At 32.9% G+C, this 21,058-nt stretch overlaps 3 protein-coding genes and 1 long non-coding RNA gene across 4 annotated transcripts; 1 reads left to right on the forward strand and 3 right to left on the reverse strand.

The window, feature by feature from the left end:
• Positions 1–5,020: 5,020 nt before the first annotated feature.
• Positions 5,021–6,413, reverse strand: LOC116130408 (cyclin-dependent protein kinase inhibitor SMR13). The gene has a single exon (XM_031416161.1). It carries the CDS (start codon positions 5,854–5,856, stop codon positions 5,428–5,430), a length of 429 nt encoding a protein of 142 aa, XP_031272021.1. The 5' UTR covers positions 5,857–6,413; the 3' UTR covers positions 5,021–5,427.
• A 3,616-nt stretch (positions 6,414–10,029) lies between these two features.
• Positions 10,030–12,948, reverse strand: LOC116130418 (heterogeneous nuclear ribonucleoprotein F). The gene is made up of 2 exons (XM_031416173.1): positions 12,815–12,948; positions 10,030–10,968 (listed from the first exon to the last, which is right to left on the reverse strand). The coding sequence occupies exons 1-2, from the start codon at positions 12,826–12,828 to the stop codon at positions 10,206–10,208; spliced, it is 777 nt and encodes a 258-aa protein (XP_031272033.1). The 5' UTR covers positions 12,829–12,948; the 3' UTR covers positions 10,030–10,205.
• Positions 12,949–15,770: 2,822 nt separating this feature from the next.
• LOC116130389 (chaperonin-like RbcX protein 2, chloroplastic) lies at positions 15,771–18,624 on the forward strand. The gene is made up of 5 exons (XM_031416137.1): positions 15,771–16,362; positions 17,443–17,534; positions 17,644–17,701; positions 18,107–18,172; positions 18,267–18,624. Exons 1-5 carry the CDS (start codon positions 16,042–16,044, stop codon positions 18,387–18,389), a joined length of 660 nt encoding a protein of 219 aa, XP_031271997.1. The 5' UTR covers positions 15,771–16,041; the 3' UTR covers positions 18,390–18,624.
• Positions 18,625–19,557: 933 nt separating this feature from the next.
• Positions 19,558–20,437, reverse strand: LOC116130348. The gene is made up of 3 exons (XR_004128036.1): positions 20,363–20,437; positions 20,108–20,277; positions 19,558–19,962 (listed from the first exon to the last, which is right to left on the reverse strand). It is a non-coding gene; the product is annotated as an uncharacterized LOC116130348 (long non-coding RNA).
• Positions 20,438–21,058: the final 621 nt, after the last annotated feature.

A 21,058-nucleotide genomic window follows, 5' to 3' on the forward strand; every position in this document is an offset into this window, starting at 1 on the left:
CAACACGGCCAATCTCTGTCTATTGTTATATGTATCCACGTCTTGATATTAATTTATAAGGATAATGCATATATACCATTGGATCGGAGTTGTAAACTATCATTTTAGTCCCATAAAATGATCTAACTTGTAGATGATGTATATACATACATGCATGCATGCATCATGATACATGAGAGACAAAAGAAAAGGCCTAAAAAAAAGGGGAGATAATGATGATATAAAGAAGAGGGACAGGAATGAAAATTCCATCCTCGACAAATAATTTATTTCCAAAAGTTGGAAACTCAAAGCTAAAGTTGTATTCACTCATTCCTCTTTTAAACTCATCTCATTATTTCTTTTTCCCACTCTCTCCTCAAATGTACCACCACCACTTTGCCATAAAAGGCTAATTTTGGCTCTCACCTTATTTATTCTTTCAATTTCAACATCTATATCAACTATTCAACCAAAATTATTATGTGTTAATAGTACTATTATTTTTTAATACCAAAAAAATATTATATTCTCAAATGTCAGACGTTCGGATTTTTTTATATTATATTGTTGTCGATAGTTTTGTACAACAAGAATATTTAGTTAGATTTCTTATATGTTTATTTGAAAAATTTTCTGGTTTAGTGCGAAACTGCCGACAAGAATACATATCTGAACCGCTTGTTGTGTGTGATCGGATGACAAGAGTTTAGAACCCAGAGGTGTTATGTTCGGGTCTCACAAAGTGATCATTTATTATATTTATGGCTTACTTAGCTTATTAGGCTTATAGGATGTTCAATGGACCTAGAGATTTAGTATGTGCACGCTGGCCCGAACACCCTGGTTACGCAAAAAAAAAAAAAAAAAAAAAAAAAAATATGAAATAAAAAAAAAATTCAAAGTGTTGTAGAAGAGAATGATTATATATATCACCTGAAACTGACAAATGACAATTATGCCATTTATAATCGCCCCTAAATGCTTAAATCTATTTTTAATCGATCGAAGCTCCTACGATTTCACAATTCCTATATATATATATATATATGGTCGGCTCAAGGGTTAGGCAGGTGAGGCACCCTTGGATTCATATATTACAATTCCTACGAAATAGTAAGTTTGTATCTCTAGTTTCATATATTACAATTTACACCCCTAAATTAACACATTGGATTTCTTTTAACAATGAAAGGCTAAAATAGTCATTTACATGTCTCAAATTACTCACCCCTAATTCAATCTCAAAATTTGACGTTCACATAAATCATCTCCACCCTCTTCCGCCGCAAGCCGTTTGGAGTTGATTCTAGTCGATTTTCTCACCAAAATTGACCGAAATTATCACTTTATCATTTCCCAAGTGTTTTCCCCAACCTTGATAGCCCTCGATTTGACTGATTTTTGACAAATCTCGCAATCCAAGTTCACCACGTGAGACAACCATTTATAGCATTTTTGACATGTACCCAGCGTTGTTGGCCTTCCCCAACACCACCATCTTCCTCCCCTTAGCCCTCTCACAAAAACCCCTATCATACCTCATCCATTTACTCTACCAATCACAGACCACTGATATCTTTTGGGCTGCGACTTCTCAATTATTTTTCGGTCAATCCTAGCATCAGAAATCACCAATTTCACCACCCATCGCTTCTCCAGCATCTGCTCTCCAAAACCCCCCACAACCTGACCCCATTAGCCCTCCGGTCATTGTCCACCTCTCCTAGTGATTTTGCATCTCAAAAGGCAAGAAAAATAAATTTGAAATATTTTTTTAAATATATGTTTATATTATTAGAAGATCCTAAAGTAACTCTTTTCTAGGGTCCCAAATATTCTTGAGACGGTTATATATATTGTTATGCCTAAAAAAGTAGGGCTGATGTCAAGCCTTATCAGCATAGGTGGTCAGAGCTTAGGTAGGCTTTGCAACCATTCACACACAGCCACGTCGCATGTTGACGCTAGCGGCATGCTCCTGCCAGTGCAGTGAGTGTGCGCCAGACTAGCGAAAGGCTGGAGGCGTTCCACGTGTCCAATCCCAGCACAAGTCGAGGAAATCACTCGAGTAGGTGAGCAACGGGACATAGAGAAGGATTTACACGGCAATCTAACCCACTCCTAGATTCAGTAATCATTACCTTAATTCGTCCCACTATAAATAGAAGACTCCTCTCCCGTTTGTGGGATTAGCTAATTTCACTCTGTAATTGCATTTTCTCTTTCTCTCTCTCTCTCTCTCTCTCTCTCTCTCTCTCTCTCTCTCTCTCTCTCTCTCTCTCTCTCTCTCTCTCTCTCTCTCTCTCTCTCTCTCTCTTTCTCTCTCTTTTATTCACTTATACTCTCAACACTATAAATCAGCTCGCTAGACTCGACTTGATCTCACATATTAATACAATATCAGTGAACGTAAGACTCGCTTGTTTAAGCATCCGAACCACTTTAAACATTGTTCTTCATCTCTTATTCAACTCAATATCCCATATATACATGTATCTTCTGAGTCAGCTCAACATTTCCCACATGCGATTAGTTGGCGTCAAAATCACACATCAACATATATATGTTTTGAATGTTTCACTTAATAAGTTTAACGGAATAATACTACATATACATCATTTCCATACAACATTATGTAACAAGATATGATTGGGTGAAAGTTTAATTTTAACTTTAAATTAGTCAATCATATCTTATCATATAATATTGTATAAAAAATAATGTATATGTAGTATTACTCATTTTAAGGAAGTAAGCAAAAATGTGGTTTTTGAAAATATTTACCGTCAACCTATCACTTTTACAATAGACTCTATCTGGTAAATTTCTTCTAATTTTTGACAAAATCCGTTAAATTAATATACTTCCAAAAAGATATCATAAAACCAATTTGAAATCTGAAAACAAACAAAAAAAATTAATTTTTTGAATTTTAAAAATAAAACATCTATTGAATACCAAACGTATTTTTCATATTGAAAATCAAAACACAATAATTCAAAATTCAAAACCATATTCCATTATATCAAGATTTTTTTTTTTTTTTTTTTTTTTTTTTTTTTTTTTTTTTTGAAAGGGTTAGAAATTAGATTTCCACCCCACTAGAATAAATAAAAACATTTAATTAGACTTCATTAATTCCACTTTTGGCTTTAGTATAATTTTTCAATATGAATGTTTAGAGTTTGAATTTAGCCACCAACCCCTTCAATAAATTAATTAGCTACAACTCGATATCACTTTTTTGACATTTAATATTCAATAATTGGGAACTTATTAAATAAACAAATTAATTAATTTCTATTATAAACTATAAAGTACCTGGAGAATGAGAGTCAATTTGGGTGGCGGTTGTTTCTTGGAAATAATTTCATAAATTCCGAAATATGCTTTCAAAAAATTATCAGTTCGCATATAAATTATCTATCTGATAATTTCTTCTAATATTTTTTTTTTTTTTCACAAGAAAAATATTAGACATAATTCAGAGATATGATAAAATAAGAAAAATTTCACTACCGTTAACAAATTATTAGTGAATCGTTAAAATTTACATCTTAAGAGTTCGTAAATATTACCAAATTGTCTTTCTACTGTTTAATTTAACATCTAAAACTTAATAACAAAAGAATCTTTGTCATTTTTAAACCTTAAAAAGATCGTTGTTATTGTATCATGTCTCAAGACGGATTAATGTCCTTAACCCTGATTGAATATTCAAACAATTAAATTTAAATTTGATTTTAAGAGAATTTATTAAAAAAAAAAAGAATATCTTATACATATCTTAAATTTTATATCTCAAGTGATATTTTATCATTTAAAATCTCTTATTATTTAAAATAAATTAATTAAAAAAAAAAAGCCCTTTAAGTTACGTCTTAAAATACAATAACTAAGAAATAATTGAGAAATATAATTATGAAGAAAATAATAATTTTTTTTTGTCTTGAGATTCTAAACGTGTGACAATGATCGCAATTCGCAACCCGCACGAGTCGTTTCATTGGATTCTCTCTTATTGACGATGGGTTGAACTTGGACTGTTGGATTATATACACCCACATTCTGACACCATCTTCACTTTCCGACTTTTGTTTTACCACTTTCCATCCAAACAAATCCTATTTTCTCGTCATTTTCTCTCATTTTCCACTGTGTTTTTCTTGCTGTTTTTACTTCCCCTGATGGTTATTCTAACCTTCTTGTTCAATGTCACATCTACTAATTCTAGTTCAAAAGAGTAAATATTCTCGACATGTTTTAAAAGCAATAATAATTGTTTGATTGATTTACATCATAATGTTATATTAATTACGAGATTTTTTTTTTTAATACTTTTACCGAATATTAATTAAATAGTCGTGAACTTTTAAACTGTTAAAACGCGTTTTAGGTTACAAGCAAAATCCGAAGATAAAGCTATATCATCCACGATATATAATAATAATCCCCCACTTTTTTTTTTTTTTTTAAATAAAGTTAATGATACGATTGCACGTACAAAATCCGAAACCGTCTTGATATTACTATTCCGTATACCAAGTAGAGACTAGAAACCTAGGCTAGAGCCTGAAAGTAAAAAAATCTCACATAAAATCCCACCAAAAGTGGAATTACATAGGAAGAGACCTTTTGAGGAAGTCTTTTATGGAGTCAGGATTTGTGTTTGTGTGTGTGAAGAAGACATAGTTTTCACTTTCACTTTCACTTTCATAATATTACAATCAAAATACTATTCAATTGGACCCATTTAATTAATTTTGCAATTCTAGCCACCAATTAAGGACTTAATTAAATCTCTTAATCAATTAATCAAATGTCTTTAGTGGGTTGTTAAGGGTTCCCACTACACACCCAACAAATAAATAAAAATAAAAGCCATAAATTAAGATTAATTGTAAATTAAATTAATTATAAGTACAAGCACATTGTTGATAAAGATTCCATGCATAATCACTTTAACCCTACCAAAAAAACAATAATGTTAAGAAGAAGAAGAAAAGCATATGCTTAATTAATTCTTTAATTTCTCAAGTTGACTTACAAACTTCTTCAAAATAAAATTAAAATCACACTCAAACAAACCTCAAAATCCACCCTTAATCAAATTACACTAATTTAGCCGGCAGTTCCAAGCCTCGAGTAATTAGTTGAGGTGTACGCAAACTAACCAGAATACCCTGGTAATAAGAAAAAAAAAAAAAAAATTACACTAATTTTGGACTCTTCAAACTCTCCAAAGTTATCAATACATCCATAAAAAAACTATAAAAAAAACCCCCCTAAAAATAGTGATGATAATTAATATACCCTAATTATTAATTAAAAGAAAAGGAGAAAGAAACCTACCTCAAAAATATAATCTCAAGTTCCACACTATACTTCAACTATGAAATTGAAGAAAATATATTGATATCATGTCATATTCAGGCATATAATTTATCAGACTGAGATGTCACGAAGAGCAAAGAAGAAGAAGAGCTCTAAATCGGGAGGGGCGAAGAAGGCAATGGGAGTTCTCTGCAGTGATGAGCAATTTGAGACAACTCTTTGCTTCTTTGGAGCTGGTGGGCATGTCATAATCTCTGGTATTCTGTATCTCTCAGCTTTTGGTGTTGAACACCCACTTGGTGAACTTGAAGAATCAAGGTGATGATGATCACTAATATTAGTATTATTATTATTGTTCTTTGAAAAATCATCTGATGAAGTTGTAATGGTAGATGATGATGAAGCTTTTTGAACTTCCTTCTTCTTCTTCTCCTCCTTCTGCTTCTTCTTCTTATTTTGAGTGGTTCTTCTTGCCTTTGGTGCTGCTGCTGCTGCTGATGATGATCTTGTTCTTGCTCTTGTCCTTTCACATGGAGCCATTTTCAGAGAACTGAGAAAAAAAAAACTTCTTCTTCTTCTTCTTCCTCAGTTGAAGTACAAGAATTACAGTACTAAAAACTGACCAAGAACAAACTGAAGACACAAAAAACTAAGAAAAAATATAAAAGAAGAAAAAACTTTAAAGCTACTAAATTTGACTGAAAAGATGATGGAAAAAAGCTTTGGCTACACCAAGACTCTTTAGAAGCAAAACCTTTTCAAGCTCACAATTACTCCCCAAAAGACTCAGTAAATTTAACCGACCTCAAACTTGATCACCAACCCACAGGTTTTCACACAAACCCATATGAGAGATTATGAAGAAGAAGAAGAGCATGAACAACTCCACCTAAAAATACTAACCAAACCCACAAACAAACTCAACTCAAACTAGAATTAAAAAAAAGAAAATCTTAACATGATCTAATGCACGAATAAAACCCTAAAAAGGAGCCGGGAGGGAAGGAGAGAGGGAGAGGGTTGGATTGGAGGGGATAGAGATAGATGTAAGGGGGGTTTATATTTTGAGTTAAAAGAATAATTAGGGCAGGGGGGCTGCCCGCTGCCCCTGAGATGAGAAAAATACTCACAGAGAGAGAGAGAGAGAGAGAGAGAGGAATTTCAAATTATGTGCATCTAGGGATTATTAATTAGGAATATTTTTGGGCAGCCTAATATATTGATGGCCACACTCCTATGAATATTTATTATTTTTTTTCTTTTTAATTTCATTTTATTTATTTAATGAATAATATATTAGAAAAGCCTCCTTTAATGGAACTTGAATTTTAAGTTTATGTGATAATTTTTTTCGAATTTTTATTTCGGATGATAAATTATCTATAATATCCTTAAATTTGAATAATTTTATCTTTTTTTTTAATGGAACTTAAATTGTAGTTCATCCTAACAATTAATAGTTTAAATTTTTACTTTTGAATAGTTTTTATCATCTCTAACAAAAGATTTCTTCTTTCTTTTTCCATAAAAAATTTAAAAAATGAAATCTTAAATTAAGAGAATTTCAAGATTAATTTCATTTGTTTTTAGAAGATTACCAAGTCGAAAAATATTTTTTTCCTTATAAATTTGCACGAGGTTTTTGATACTTTTATGATGGTTTTTAGTATTATCCAGAGATATCTAATAGTTTTTTCAAACTTAGCAATCTCGTCAACACACCAGAGTAATCCCTATTAAGATATAGTGAAAAAGGTGCCCATGTTAACCTAGGATGATGAACCAGGCTTAGGAATAAGTTAGGTTTGCATGGTGTCATAAACTAGGGTTAATACTTAAGATTCTCAAAACCCTTTTATACATTTTCAATTAATTAATTATAGGATTAACACTAATCCAATAAATTAATCAATCCATTTGGACAAAAACAAAGATAGTTCAGGAAGTAAGCAGAGTTTTGTCTCTAACCCCTGAATCTTAGCTTCTTCCTCACTTGGTGGTCAGCCATTTTTATATTCATTCATGGCCCTTTTCACCACTTCTGGTTCAGGGGATCCTAGAAATGTCAAATGGGTAACACTATATGCACACGTGGGTTCTGCTTTCAACCTCTAGACATTGGAGATTAATGAATTTGTTTTCTTCTGGTTTCGGTACTATTATGTTTCCATCCTTGGATTGAAGTTTAAGATTCTAATCTAACGGTTGTTATTGGCTAAGTATTGAGGAAAAATCTTCGTGTTTGTTGTTGACGTTTGCTTCGATATGGATAAACATGAGTGTTTTGTCTCTTGGAGCTCCTTCATCTTATGTCGGTTGGACAAAAAAAGGAGTTTATTTTTGAAAATTCATTTGTGACATAAAAATATNAGAGAGGGAGAGGGTTGGATTGGAGGGGATAGAGATAGATGTAAGGGGGGTTTATATTTTGAGTTAAAAGAATAATTAGGGCAGGGGGGCTGCCCGCTGCCCCTGAGATGAGAAAAATACTCACAGAGAGAGAGAGAGAGAGAGAGAGAGGAATTTCAAATTATGTGCATCTAGGGATTATTAATTAGGAATATTTTTGGGCAGCCTAATATATTGATGGCCACACTCCTATGAATATTTATTATTTTTTTTTCTTTTTAATTTCATTTTATTTATTTAATGAATAATATATTAGAGAAGCCTCTTTTAATGGAACTTGAATTTTAAAGTTTATGTGATAATTTTTTTCGAATTTTTATTTAGGATGATAAATTATCTATAATATCCTTAAATTTGAATAATTTTATCTTTTTTTAATGGAACTTAAATTGTAGTTCATCCTAACATTTAATAGTTTAAATTTTTACTTTTGAATAGTTTTTATCATCTCTAACAAAATATTTCTTCTTTCTTTTTCCATAAAAAATTTAAAAAATGAAATCTTAAATTAAGAGAATTTCAAGATTAATTTCATTTGTTTTTAGAAGATTACCAAGTCGAAAAATATTTTTTTCCTTATAAATTTGCACGAGGTTTTTGATACTTTTATGATGGTTTTTAGTATTATCCAGAGATATCTAATAGTTTTTTCAAACTTAGCAATCTCGTCAACACACCAGAGTAATCCCTATTAAGATATAGAAAAAAAGGTGCCCATGTTAACCTAGGATGATGAACCAGGCTTAGGAATAAGTTAGGTTTGCATGGTGTCATAAACTAGGGTTAATACTTAAGATTCTCAAAACCCTTTTATACATTTTCAATTAATTAATTATAGGATTAACACTAATCCAATAAATTAATCAATCCATTTGGACAAAAACAAAGATAGTTCAGGAAGTAAGCAGAGTTTTGTCTCTAACCCCTGAATCTTAGCTTCTTCCTCACTTGGTGGTCAGCCATTTTTATATTCATTCATGGCCCTTTTCACCACTTCTGGTTCAGGGGATCCTAGAAATGTCAAATGGGTATCACTATATGCACACGTGGGTTCTGCTTTCAACTTCTAGACATTGGAGATTAATGAATTTGTTTTCTTCTGGTTTTGGTACTATTATGTTTCCATCCTTGGATTGAAGTTTAAGATTCTAATCTAACGGTTGTTATTGGCCAAGTACTAGGGTAAAATCTTACCTGTTTTTTGTTGAGGTTTGCTTCGATATGGATAAGCATGAGTGTTTTGTCTCTTAGAGCTCCTTCATCTTATGCCGGTTGGACAAAAAATGGAGTTTATTTTTGAAAATTCATTTGTGACATAAAAAAATTTACCTATAGCATCGCAGAATTACAAGTGAGCTCCAGTAATTATCCCTATTAGCAACCGATAAGAGATTCGAACTTAAAATCTCTTGAATAATACACCCAAAAGTCTTTATTAAACCACTCGACCGCAGCACAGTTGATGTTGTCTTCGTGGTATTTTAGATTTTTTCAATACAATAATTTTCTCAAAGTTAAGTCGACCATAGTTGAAAGAGCTGTAAACAGGCATGAAAGAGCTATGTTTCATAGAACTCTTTCAGAGTTGTACAATTTATGAAGAATAAAATAATAAGAAAGATTCATTTCTAGAATGAAGGGGAACACACGAAGGCATGCATGCAGTTGCAGGAACACAGAATTTAGAGTCAAGTAATTGGCTTCATCAAGTTAACAACAAAAGTCTTGAGTTTCTAAATGCAATTATGGAAACCTAATTTAACTAGCATTTGACTTGTACAGTTTTAACAACCTGCAATATTTCCAAGACAATTCTATTAGTTGATTGAATTTGATGATGATGATGATGATGATGACTGTAAAAAGAATCTTCACAATATTTCTATATTCTAAAGTACAGTGAAATCAATGAATTTGATTCTTCTGAGTTCACTGAATCTGAAGAAGTATCAAACAGAGAACACGAAAAACTAATCTCATTCCTAAAACTCAAGTAAATCTCAAACACAAATGATTCGGGGTCAAATCCTACAAATATAAGTGGTTACTCCAGGAAGGAACATCCTCAGGTCGACGACACTGGACATGGAAAAACCATCTTGTTTTTACATCTATTCCCTTAACTATGACTTGATATTTTTCAGTAAACAATCAATGGATTAGTGATTTAATCAGTGTAGCCAACCTTAAAGATGCCAAAAAGTAAATTCAAGAGACGTTTGTCTTGTCGATTGCCTAAGCTCCAGCAGTATGTCAAGTTATGAACTTATGATCAAAATGAAGACATAGAGATCAAAATAGGCATACAATCTAAGAAGATTATATAATAAAAAAAATCTACTCTCAGAATATTCGAAACAGTTAGCTTACGGCTGAACTGAGGGAAAACTAGAAAAGCAAATTCCCAAACAATAGTATTCAAGTAATAGAACAAAAGAAGTACAGATAACAAGTAAAAGAAAAAGGCGCTTAAGAAACAGTCACCGTCCTCTTGAAACTGCTTCATCCATCTCCTCTTGTGATGAAGGAAACAACTCTATATAACGACTCCCAAGAGTCATCCGATCTTTGGCCATTGCTGCCTTAGAATCTTCTGCATTTGCAAACTCTACAAATGCTTCGCCAGTTGGCCTCCCATCTGAATTCATTGTCAGATGAATCGAGTCTTCTGACAATACAAAATCTTTAAAGAAATCCATTATATCATCCTTGCCGGCTGAAAATGGCAATCCTCTCAATCGCAATACCCCTGTATGTTCAGCTGAGTCCTTGCCCTCATCATGCGATTTAGCTCTTGGGATATTCCTGCGAGGTGAACCACCATGAGCATCCGAAACTTCATTTGCTATTGCCTTATAATATTCTTGCCTCTTACTTCTGAAAACCTCAACATATCTCCTTCCCATGTTCTGCCTATTCTTTTGGAGGGCAAAATCAACTTGAAGAGGATACCCCAACACACAAAATGCTTCCCCAGTGAACTTGCTGCTCTTGTGGACAAATAGAACATCAACAATGTCCAGACCGTGAAAGAACTCAGCCACATCAGCTTCTGTGCAATCAAAGGGAAGACCACGAAGTCGGACAACTGGGAACGGTGGAGGTTGGTTAACATATCCATAAGGTGGTGGATTGTACATAAAACTTGAACTCGGGGAACTTCCATAGAATGGAGGTCCCTGATCAATCAAGCGCTGACGCTTTGCACCCATTTCACGCCCATCGATACCATCAGCAAATTTACTTCATTTTCCAGAAATCACGAAACCAACATAAGACTACTAGTCAATACTTGAGCACAGACTACAGATAATTCATTACAGTTTATACTAATAAAACCAATAAAACACTCAATTCTCCTACATCATTCAAATATATAAGGAAAAAAAATGGTCAAGTAATTCTAAATTTGCTCCAGTTTCATCCAACTTAAAATCAAAGCATTACCAACTCCACTGCTAATATAATAGGAAGTTTATAAGACTCTTCAGGGATAAAAAGGTCACCACACTCACCTACATGGTCTAATTAAAACAAGCAGATTTAAGACTAGAAAGAGCTTGTTACGTAGGATTTAAGCATAATTATTTGAAGAAGCAGTGATTATTTCCAGCACCTTGTTTCTAAATAGCATATTATTGAGCTCCGACCTTAATACTCTTCCATTTTAAGTTATCTTAGCATATTCTCCAAAAACTCTCAGTCGGTTTTATGACTGTTAACAGTTAACAAGTCTGAGTACAGTAAAATCCTTTCACCAGCTCAAAATTCATTTCATGTAAGATGCAATAGATAAAGATATTTCAGCGCAAGATTAGCATAAAAATAATTTTTCTTCTTGTGCATAAACTTTAATTAACAGAAATGATGTGCAAGAGAAAACAAACGAATCTAGCAGGTTCCCATTTTTATTATGGTAACAAAGCTAACTTTCCCACCATTGGCAGGGATGTGATTAAGTCCAGTTCATCCTCCATAAATAGAGTACTGGACATTTGAAAGATGCGGAAAACATTATCTGTACCATACTTCTACACATTCTTTTACTTCAATAACAGAGAGTCAAAATCAATCATTAAAGCAATATAGCCAGCAACCCTGACCACCGTGAAGAAAAGAAAGTTAAGGTAGCATGCATAAATTACCTCTTTATGAATGCAACAAAACGCACCCAGAAAGAAGAGTTTATGTTAATCAGTTATATTTTATCCAGTCAAACTATAGTATGCTAAACAAAACAGATCTACCTTCAGCACAAGCATTAACTCATTTCATTCTAAGAAAACAGCCACATTTTGCCAACTAATTAATAATCTACACCTGAACTGCAGCATCAACAAATGACATTACAGCCTGTACAAGAAGACTACTCTTAATTCGACCTTAATGTTATTGAACCCATAAATACCTTGCACATGACCTTATGATATCTATAATACCAACAATCCCATATTAGATTAAGCTCAATCTTAAATTCATCACAAATTTACAATTTAGCCAAGATATTTACGGCTTGACCTGTTTGATATCTATAAATCAAGAAAGCCAAGAACTGATCAAGAAAAACCGGTTTCAGCTGAACATCAACATACACTACATAAACTGGACGTCCCTCAACACGCATGAATCCATAAAAACAATATACTCTAATCACAAAGCACCCACCTTGCTATGTCTAAGCAACTACTCAATCAAACCTACAAAAATTCTCCATTCCCCTCTCTCCAAAGGTTTCCAAAACCAAAACCAAATAGGTTTCTTGATATTACAGATTCTCCGACCAAATAACAATAAACCCACATAAAAAAGCTATAAAAAATATCAGAACAAAACAAAAGCTGATGAAAGGAATAGTTTTTAAAGATCTTTAAATTTAAATACAAGAAACCCACGAAAAAAGGGCTTCTGGGTATCAAAATTAACAAGAAAAACCAACCATTAGCCACAAAATAACTCAGAATACATAAACTAAACCCTGAAAAACTGGTGGGTATCTCATGTAAATAACAAAACAAACAAACAAAGAATCCATTTAAATCAAGAGTATATTTAAATAATTACAAAAAAAAAAAATAAACAATTATCTTACCCTCTGTAGAACATCCTCGGAGAATCTGATTAACTTTCTATGTTTTTTGGGGCTTCAATACGTATGTTTTAGGAGCTATGCCGACGCGGTACGGAAATATTTTTACAGGAAGAACGAAGGGGCAAACGACGTCGTGCATAGTCTTTTCGTTTTAATTTCACTTTTAATATATGGCTCTGTTTGGTTCACAATTTTGTGTTATGGGGAAAAGTTTTTTGAAAAAAGTTAAAAAAAAAGTTGAATTGGGCGGGTAGTACGATGTAAGATTTATAAATTAATAAAATACCCCTTATGTTTATTTTTTTACAAAACACTCCTTATAATAAAACATTAAAAGTTAATAAAAACACCCCTAATCTACCCTCAAATACGGATAGCCGGCCACCACCGCCAGAGGGTGGCCGGAGTCGCCGTAACAAAAACATTAAAAATATTTAGGGGTATTTAATTGAATTAACAAATTTAGGGGGTTTAAAAAATATTGAATAATATTGTGAGTTTTTAGGTATTTTACTGTTTAACATTTTTGGGAATACTAAAAGTAGTATTCCCAAAATCCAACCAAACGAAGCCATATTTTTTTAATTTGGGGTATATAATATTTAATTATTTACATATATTAATTTAAATATAATTAAATTTTATATCGTTGAAACGTTAATATACGCAATCAAATAATCAAAACTTTATTGTGAAAAAAAATATAGTTTAGTAGATGTAGAATAATTTTTTTAATTTTTTGCAATTACAACCAAATAAAACGATAAAAATTAAATAAAAGCTTATGAGAAATTAAAGATGTTTGACAAAATTAATTTTTTAGGATTCTATTAAATTCGATTAGAAATTGACAAAAACACCCTCACCCACCCACATTTGCTAGATTCCAACCACCATCGTCAAAACCTGGCCGGAATCTAGCGTAAGGGTGCACTATTGACTGGTAGTGCACTAATCTAGCATTCTCCAGTGGATCTGGCTAGAAATGTCAAATCTACGACCAAAGATCTGATTATGCCGTAACTGGTCGTCAACAACGACCATATCTTTGACCTTCGTTAACAACTAAATCTGGCCAAATCTGGCCATACTGGAGCATTGTCGTGCTCCATTACGGCAACTTCCGGCCACCCTTCGGCAGTGGTGGCCGGTTGTTGGCATTTAATAGATGGGTGAGAGTGTTTTTGTTAATTTTCAATATTTTATTGTAGGAGTGTTTAGCTAAATTAACAAACTTAGGAGATATTTTTGTTAATTTTCAGATCCAACCAGTTGTGCGTCATTACGACAACTTTCGATCACCCTTTGACAGTGGTGGCCAGTTATCAGCATTTAATGGGTGGGTGGATGAGAGTGTTGTTGTTAATTTTTAATATTTTATTATAAGAGTATTTAGCTAAATTAACAAACTTATGAGGTGTTTTTGTTAATTTTCAAATCATACCTCTTAATAACCACCAAACTCAACTTTTTAAAAATACCATCCCCCAAATAATAAACAAACACAGTCCACTCATCTTTTAATATCTCATAATGTTAAATAAGATAACATCTCACTTTGAACGTGAAATTTAAAATATATTTAAAAAAAAATATATATCGACTTTTGTGGTTTGGAGACTATAAAAAATAAAAAAATAAAAAAAATGTGATGCGTTTAATTTTTTTAATTAGAGGGAAAAAAAAAAAATGATGTATTTTCTGGTTAGGTGAGGGTGCTGTACACACGACTTCGTGCCTTGCAAGTCTCGTGGAATCTGTTCATCTAAAAGAGTACAACAACTTTGGTTGTCACTCGCCTTTCAAGGACCGTGGACTTCAAATTCTAATTTTTAATTTTATTTATTTTGCATATAATTTATAATTAAATTACCGAAGACCAAATATATTTTCCAATCTTTGTTGATAAAATGTTTTTAAAATAAGTTAATAGCATTAATAATTCCCCTGAAGCATGATATACTTTTTGGAAAACATTTTATAAAAATAATTAATAAAATGTTTTTTAAAAAGTTTAGTTGGGTTGTTATTACGAGAATATGATTTAAATTTAATAACTTATATTTGTTAATTTAGTTAAACACCACTTACAATAAAAATATTAAAAATTAACAAAAACATCATCATTCACCCATTAAATGCCGACAGCTGGCTACCATCATTGGAGAGTGGTTGACAATTGTCGGAATGGCGCACGATCGGTTGCATATGGAGGTCGTACACCGATCTGGCCTTTTCAGCTTCAGACAGATTTTGACCACCTTCCGACGGTGGTGGTTGATTGTCGGAAATATGTGGATGGGTGGGAATGTGATGAGACCATCCATTAAATATATATACGACAAATTCGTCAATACGCATAAATAAAAACCACCGAATGAAATCATTTGGTTGTTTTCATACAATGAACACCTCATGTGCAGAGAAAAGTTACTAATTTTAGTCGAAGGTTTCTTCAAACAAAAAGAGTTCATTAACAATTCGATCAAATAATGTCGTTATGAAACTTAGCGGGTGGAAAAGTGTCGTTTTCTCAAACTTTGGGTGGGAAAATGTTGTTCTCCCTAACAATGATTATCATCTCTCCATTTACAATCTCTCACAATCTATAACTATTTTAACCTAAATAAATAATAATCCCAAAATAGAAAGTGTAGTACACGAGCAACTCCTGCGAGTGGGAATGGAACAATCAATTCTACAAAACTACAAGTATCGTTAGAACACTATTAAACAAAAATGAACACGTTCACAAAACACCAATCAAAGATTCTTAGACCCTACCACGTGTCAGAAAACCCATCAATCTGGAGAAACCGTCCAGATTCAAGTAGTTAAAGGCTTAAACCAAATGAAAAAAAATAAAAAAAAATAAAATTTCTCAAATTCAAAAGCGCCAATTTTGATTTTGGGTTGGAGAATTTTGGACCTCATAATTTTGTCTGGTTTAGATTCATTGTTACCTTAATAATAAGAATAATAAGAATAATAATAATAATAAAAACAGTTTCCATCATTCTTGATGAACTCAAATAACGTTTTGATTCTTTGAATCTTGGACTAGAATTGCGTCAAAATCCAATTTTCTCGGATACCCACTTTCTTTTACTTCATTTACTGTAGTGGGTATCCCTGATTTTATTGAATTATTAACTTTTTAATCTAGAACAAAATTCTGGTTGATTTTGTGTTCATTTAATTCTGAGTTTGTGGTTGTGGTGGTGGAGATGGTGGTAGCGTTGTCGGTGGTGGGTTCGGCGGTGGTGGACTCACATACAGGGCCGTGTCTGTGCGTGGAGGCGGCGGCGTTGCCGAAGAATGGAGGAGAGCTGACGTTGCAGAGGAGTTCAGCGAAGAGGAAGCAGGTAAAGAGGGGAGTGGAATTGGGGAGCTCTTTTGTGGATTCATGGCAGGATTGGCGGGTTTCTTCGAAGATGATTTGGAATAATTGTTCAAGAAAAATGAAACAGCAGAGAAGACATGGAAGATTTGTGATTGTTAATGAACTTGCTGGACAGTATGAAGATAGCTTTGAAGATGTTAAAATGGTGAGATTATTATTAGAAATTATTTTTATTCTTTTTTCATTAAATGTGACGTTGAATTTTATATTTTTAAATACCCAGAAAATGCATCTCGCCAATGAGAAAACTAAGTAATAAACTAGACTTTTTATTGTTAGTGCATATTTGAAACTAATCAAACTATTGTAATACAACAACTCACCAATGTTTTTAAGATTTTGAGAACGTGTGTATTAGCAGAAAAAAAAACTTGTAAACCATCTTTGAGCGGTTCGATAGAGATTATTAGATATATTATTCAAGAGGTTTTGAGTTCGAGTCCATCCTCGATTGTTAATAACGGTAGACATTGAAGTTCTTATCCGATCGATAGTTTTAAAGTCCTGAAAGATTAATTGAGGTGCGTGTAAGTTGATTCGAACACTTTCAATAAAAAAAAAAAAAACCTTATGTGTATTATGTTAAGCATGTTTTTTTGGATTCAAGAACACATCTGTTAGTAAAAAAATAGTAACATACATTTTATTGTAATGACTCGTTAATAAGAGAACAAGTATATGTTACTCGTGTTGATGTGGTATACTCTTATTGACGAGTCTTGTTTTGACAAGAATCATAAAAAAAAAAAAAAAAAAAAATTCTATGCTAGCATAGTTCGATAAAACATCAATTTTTTTTTTCTTCTTTTGTATATTTTGGATTAGATAGTATATCATGAAAATCGATAAGAAAATCAATGAAAACATTGAAAATACATTTAGTAATAATGTTTTGAGGAAAGGGAATGTGATTTATATTTTTTGTGGTTTATTTTACGGCATATTTTGAAATCAATCGCTCGAAAATGAAAATAGTGAAAACATTAATTTTAATGTTTTATCATATTTATATATATATATATAAGTTCCTCTTTGGTAGAATTATATATCGTGTTAAGCACAATGAATATGATATTCTCTTTCATATCATATCAATAAATTTCTTAATCATGAAGATCGTAAGGTTCGACAAAAAACCCTAGTTTCAAATAGGTCATATAACACTATGATTTTTTTCTTGTTTTTATTTTCAATTTTAATTGACTGAATTGTTTTCTGAATGCAGCAAATCCTTAACTATTTCACATATAAAGCAGTCAGGACTGTCATGAACCAGCTCTATGAGATGAATCCAACACAGTATAGGTGGTTTTATGAGTAAGTATTTGAAATTTTACAGTAATAATGGCAACAGAAAGCAAAGAAACTGTTTTTTTTTTTTTTTTTTTTTAAAGTAATTTCTGCTTTCATTTCTTTGTTTCAACAGTTTTGTTGTATCAAATAAACCTGGAGATGGCAAACGTTTCCTCCGAACTCTTGTAAAGGTAGTTTTCTGAAACCTCTTCGTGCTTTACACAGTAACCCCGGATTTTTGGGAACAAGGCCAGGGGTGGGTCATTTTCCCCGTGGTCACCCCTAGCCCAAAATTTTCCGGGTATTTTCACCTGGCAAACGTGGTTTTTTCACGTACTAATCCCGCCCAATAATATTAGACATATAAAAAATTTTACAAAATTTTTTATACAAAGTGATATATAGAAAATAAACGAAAGAGTAAATACAAAAAGTCAAATATGATAACTTATCATATTCACTATTTCATTCATTTTCTACAATATCGCTTTGTATAAAATTCTTTATGAAATTTCTTTGTATTTATAGTATTACTCAATCTCGCTAGGTTTTTCCACCATCCTATAATCATTGAAATCTTATTTTTTTGCTTGCAGGAGAAGCAAGATCTTGCAGAAAGAGTAATGATAACACGACTGCATTTATATGGAAAATGGGTTAAGGTAATGAAAATCAGTCCAGAATTGTCTTGCTTTTGTTTCTCAACATGTAATAGAACCCAGAATTCATCATTTATTTGTCTGTTATTTGATGCAGAAATGTGATCATGCTGAAATCTACAAAGAGATATCCGATGAGAACCTGGAGTTGATGCGCGAACGCCTGTTCGAGACGGTGATATGGCCTTCAGATGATACGAACACAGAGAAGATTGGCTGAGGAGCAGCAAAGGTGGCGGATTCAATCTGCCTTGATGTTCTCTCCGGTTTTCCAGTGTGTTCTTTCTTAGTCTTAGACTAGTTATAACTTTGCTTTGTTATCCTCCGATTTGGTTTGGCTCAATAACTGTGATTTATATTATTTTTTTAGCAAGTAATAAAATTTATACTGTAAAATTGTATATAATATGAATACCACTCATCACTTTAGATAGTTTGAATTGAAGGCTCTGAAACTGGGTTCTCTCTGTGTATTACTGATTTGAGAGTTTCTGCCTTTCTGGCATTAGAATTTGATTCAGAATGCTCAAGATTATACCTTTATAGGTTCTATACCACTGCCTTTGAAGGATCCATCGACAAAGTAATACTCGTCCATCCAAACGTTAGATATTGGTTCATCTGTCATTAGATCACCAAAAACCTTTGATCATAGAATGTCACTCAACACCTAGCCTACATAAATTTGAGCTAAAATATACCACAAAATACCAGATAAAATGCTTCATCAGGCACTTGGATAATTGTTTTTGGGGGGACAAGGCTTTGTTGTGCTCCCACTAAATTTTGATTAACACCACTCAAACCACTTCAGTTATGGTTAATCTCTGGCCCAAACTTCCGGCCACCGAATCTAATCCGCATGTCAGATGGGTTGCCCTTTGTCTTTTGCTCGTTTTCCGAGAAAACAGTCATGACCCACGAATAAAATACCCTGAAATCTATACACTGTAAAACAAATCCCCAATTCATAATAAAGCACACAAACACTTTTGACATAGGTTCTCTAAAGACCCAAAAAAATGCACAATTGAAAGAAGGGTTGATTTCTATATAACAAATTTAACAACAATGCATTTGCTGCTTCATTCAAAACCTGCAGACAAGTCAATTGAATACTAGTCATCATTTCAGATGGTCTGGAATAAAGGCACCAAAACTGGGAGCTTCGGTTGCCACCATTCATTGGGGCTTCACCAACTTTTTTGACCTTCTGGCATTGGGCAGATACAGATTTTGCAGAATCATATTATATCATGTTCATTCAAATCATTCAATCAAGCTCAATTCTTCTACCAAAGTTTAGGCAAAAGTTTAGATGGACAATGAAAGAATGGAAGATATGTTATCGTCTCAGCCATTGAAAAGAACATCAAAAACAGATGACAGAATCAACATTACATTGTCAGATTATTGGATAAACAGCAAAAGGAGAAATTACAACAGAGTTTTTTCCATATCGAGAACCCAATAAGTTAAGCTTCCACAAGAGCAATAAACACGGGGAATGCATCAACATGATAGCACGACAAAAGAAAGCTAATAGATTGAAGCCGGAAACAGCTAAATAGAAATTAGAAGAAACCGCTGCAGTCTATCACAGGCAATATACAATTCAGATGGTACATAATTATACAGTTTATATCACTATCTGATACATACAAAAATTTAACAAAAATATGTATGTATCAATGGAATGAGATTTACAAATGTAACCTGGTCGGCAGTACCAACAATGAAAGATAGCTCTTACACCGCTCTGACTACAAAAAACTCAAAGCAATTTGTCGGGCCTGCAAAAGAAAAAAGTTGGAGAGAAAGGATGAAATAATATTGTACGATGATTGAACAAACTATTTGAAGATATTTAAACCAAAATGAATTAGAAAAAATGGTGAATTAGTAATTTAATTACAATGAACTTGTCTAAAGCATTACCACACTGTTGAAAGCCTCCAGAGAAAATCTGAACAGTATCTTACAAACAAGGTCAAAACCAAAATCCAGAAACTCTATCAGTATAAGTTTTCTTTGCTTTGGTTCAACAAAGATCATATTGAGCCATCCTCAAAAGTCGTAAACTGTCCGAGCGCTGTTCTGACCCGTAGCTGCACCAAACAATGAACTAGACAAAGTTAGCAGTAAATTAAACTGAGTATAGAGGAAACTGAATTGAGATGTAAGAATAATGACCTTTACATCCAGGCAGGGATCGTTCACCATTTCCTTCATTTGAGAAACTATGCCAGTATCACGTAGTTTTACACGCCTGCTAAATGCACCTGGACTTGAACAAGTTAGATTTACTATAGCCCAAACAGCAGCAGTACGTAATCGGCTGTCGTTACTCCGCAAAAACTTAATTATACAGGATTGGGTTCCGTTGTCCGCATGTGGAAGGAGTTGGTTTATTACTGCTTCCTTATGAAACTCTTTTCCAGTTGCCACATTGCTGAGCACATACATTCCCTACATAAGAAGGATTTGGAAAATCGATTATAAGTCAAAAGGACAAAAGGAAAAAGGCCCACTCCCAACCCCTTTCATCTCACATTGTTATACAGTATGTAAGAACTTCATCAAAAGTCCTCGCAACCAAAAAATAAATGGAATTCACAAATTTCCACATGCATCTGACAGTATAAGTAGCACTTGTGTAACCATAGTCATAAGTATCATATTGAGCAATAGTTTTTACAATAGTTCACTTGATACAAGAACAGATCAGACAGTACACATGATTTGATCATACCATGTGTACTATAATTATAGAATACAACTTTGAGCCCAATAAGTTGCATGAGACAAAAAATTCATGAGTAAGATTGATCTAGAGCACATTGCAGGCAGAAAAATTAATGATCTGCGCTTCTTCATCTGTTTAGGGGG

The sequence above is a fragment of the Pistacia vera genome, unplaced genomic scaffold (genome assembly GCF_008641045.1).
Source record: "Pistacia vera cultivar Batoury unplaced genomic scaffold, PisVer_v2 Contig22, whole genome shotgun sequence".
Taxonomy (NCBI): Eukaryota; Viridiplantae; Streptophyta; class Magnoliopsida; order Sapindales; family Anacardiaceae; genus Pistacia; species Pistacia vera.

Bases quoted from the DNA above. Each gene is read 5' to 3' on its own strand.
- LOC116130408 (XM_031416161.1), bottom strand. From the start codon at position 5,856: ATGGCTCCATGTGAAAGGACAAGAGCAAGAACAAGATCATCATCAGCA.
- LOC116130389 (XM_031416137.1), top strand. From the start codon at position 16,042: ATGGTGGTAGCGTTGTCGGTGGTGGGTTCGGCGGTGGTGGACTCACAT. The intron at 17,535-17,643 runs GTAAGTATTTGA...TTGTTTCAACAG, and splicing joins CAGTATAGGTGGTTTTATGA to TTTTGTTGTATCAAATAAAC. The intron at 17,702-18,106 runs GTAGTTTTCTGA...TTTTGCTTGCAG, and splicing joins TCCTCCGAACTCTTGTAAAG to GAGAAGCAAGATCTTGCAGA.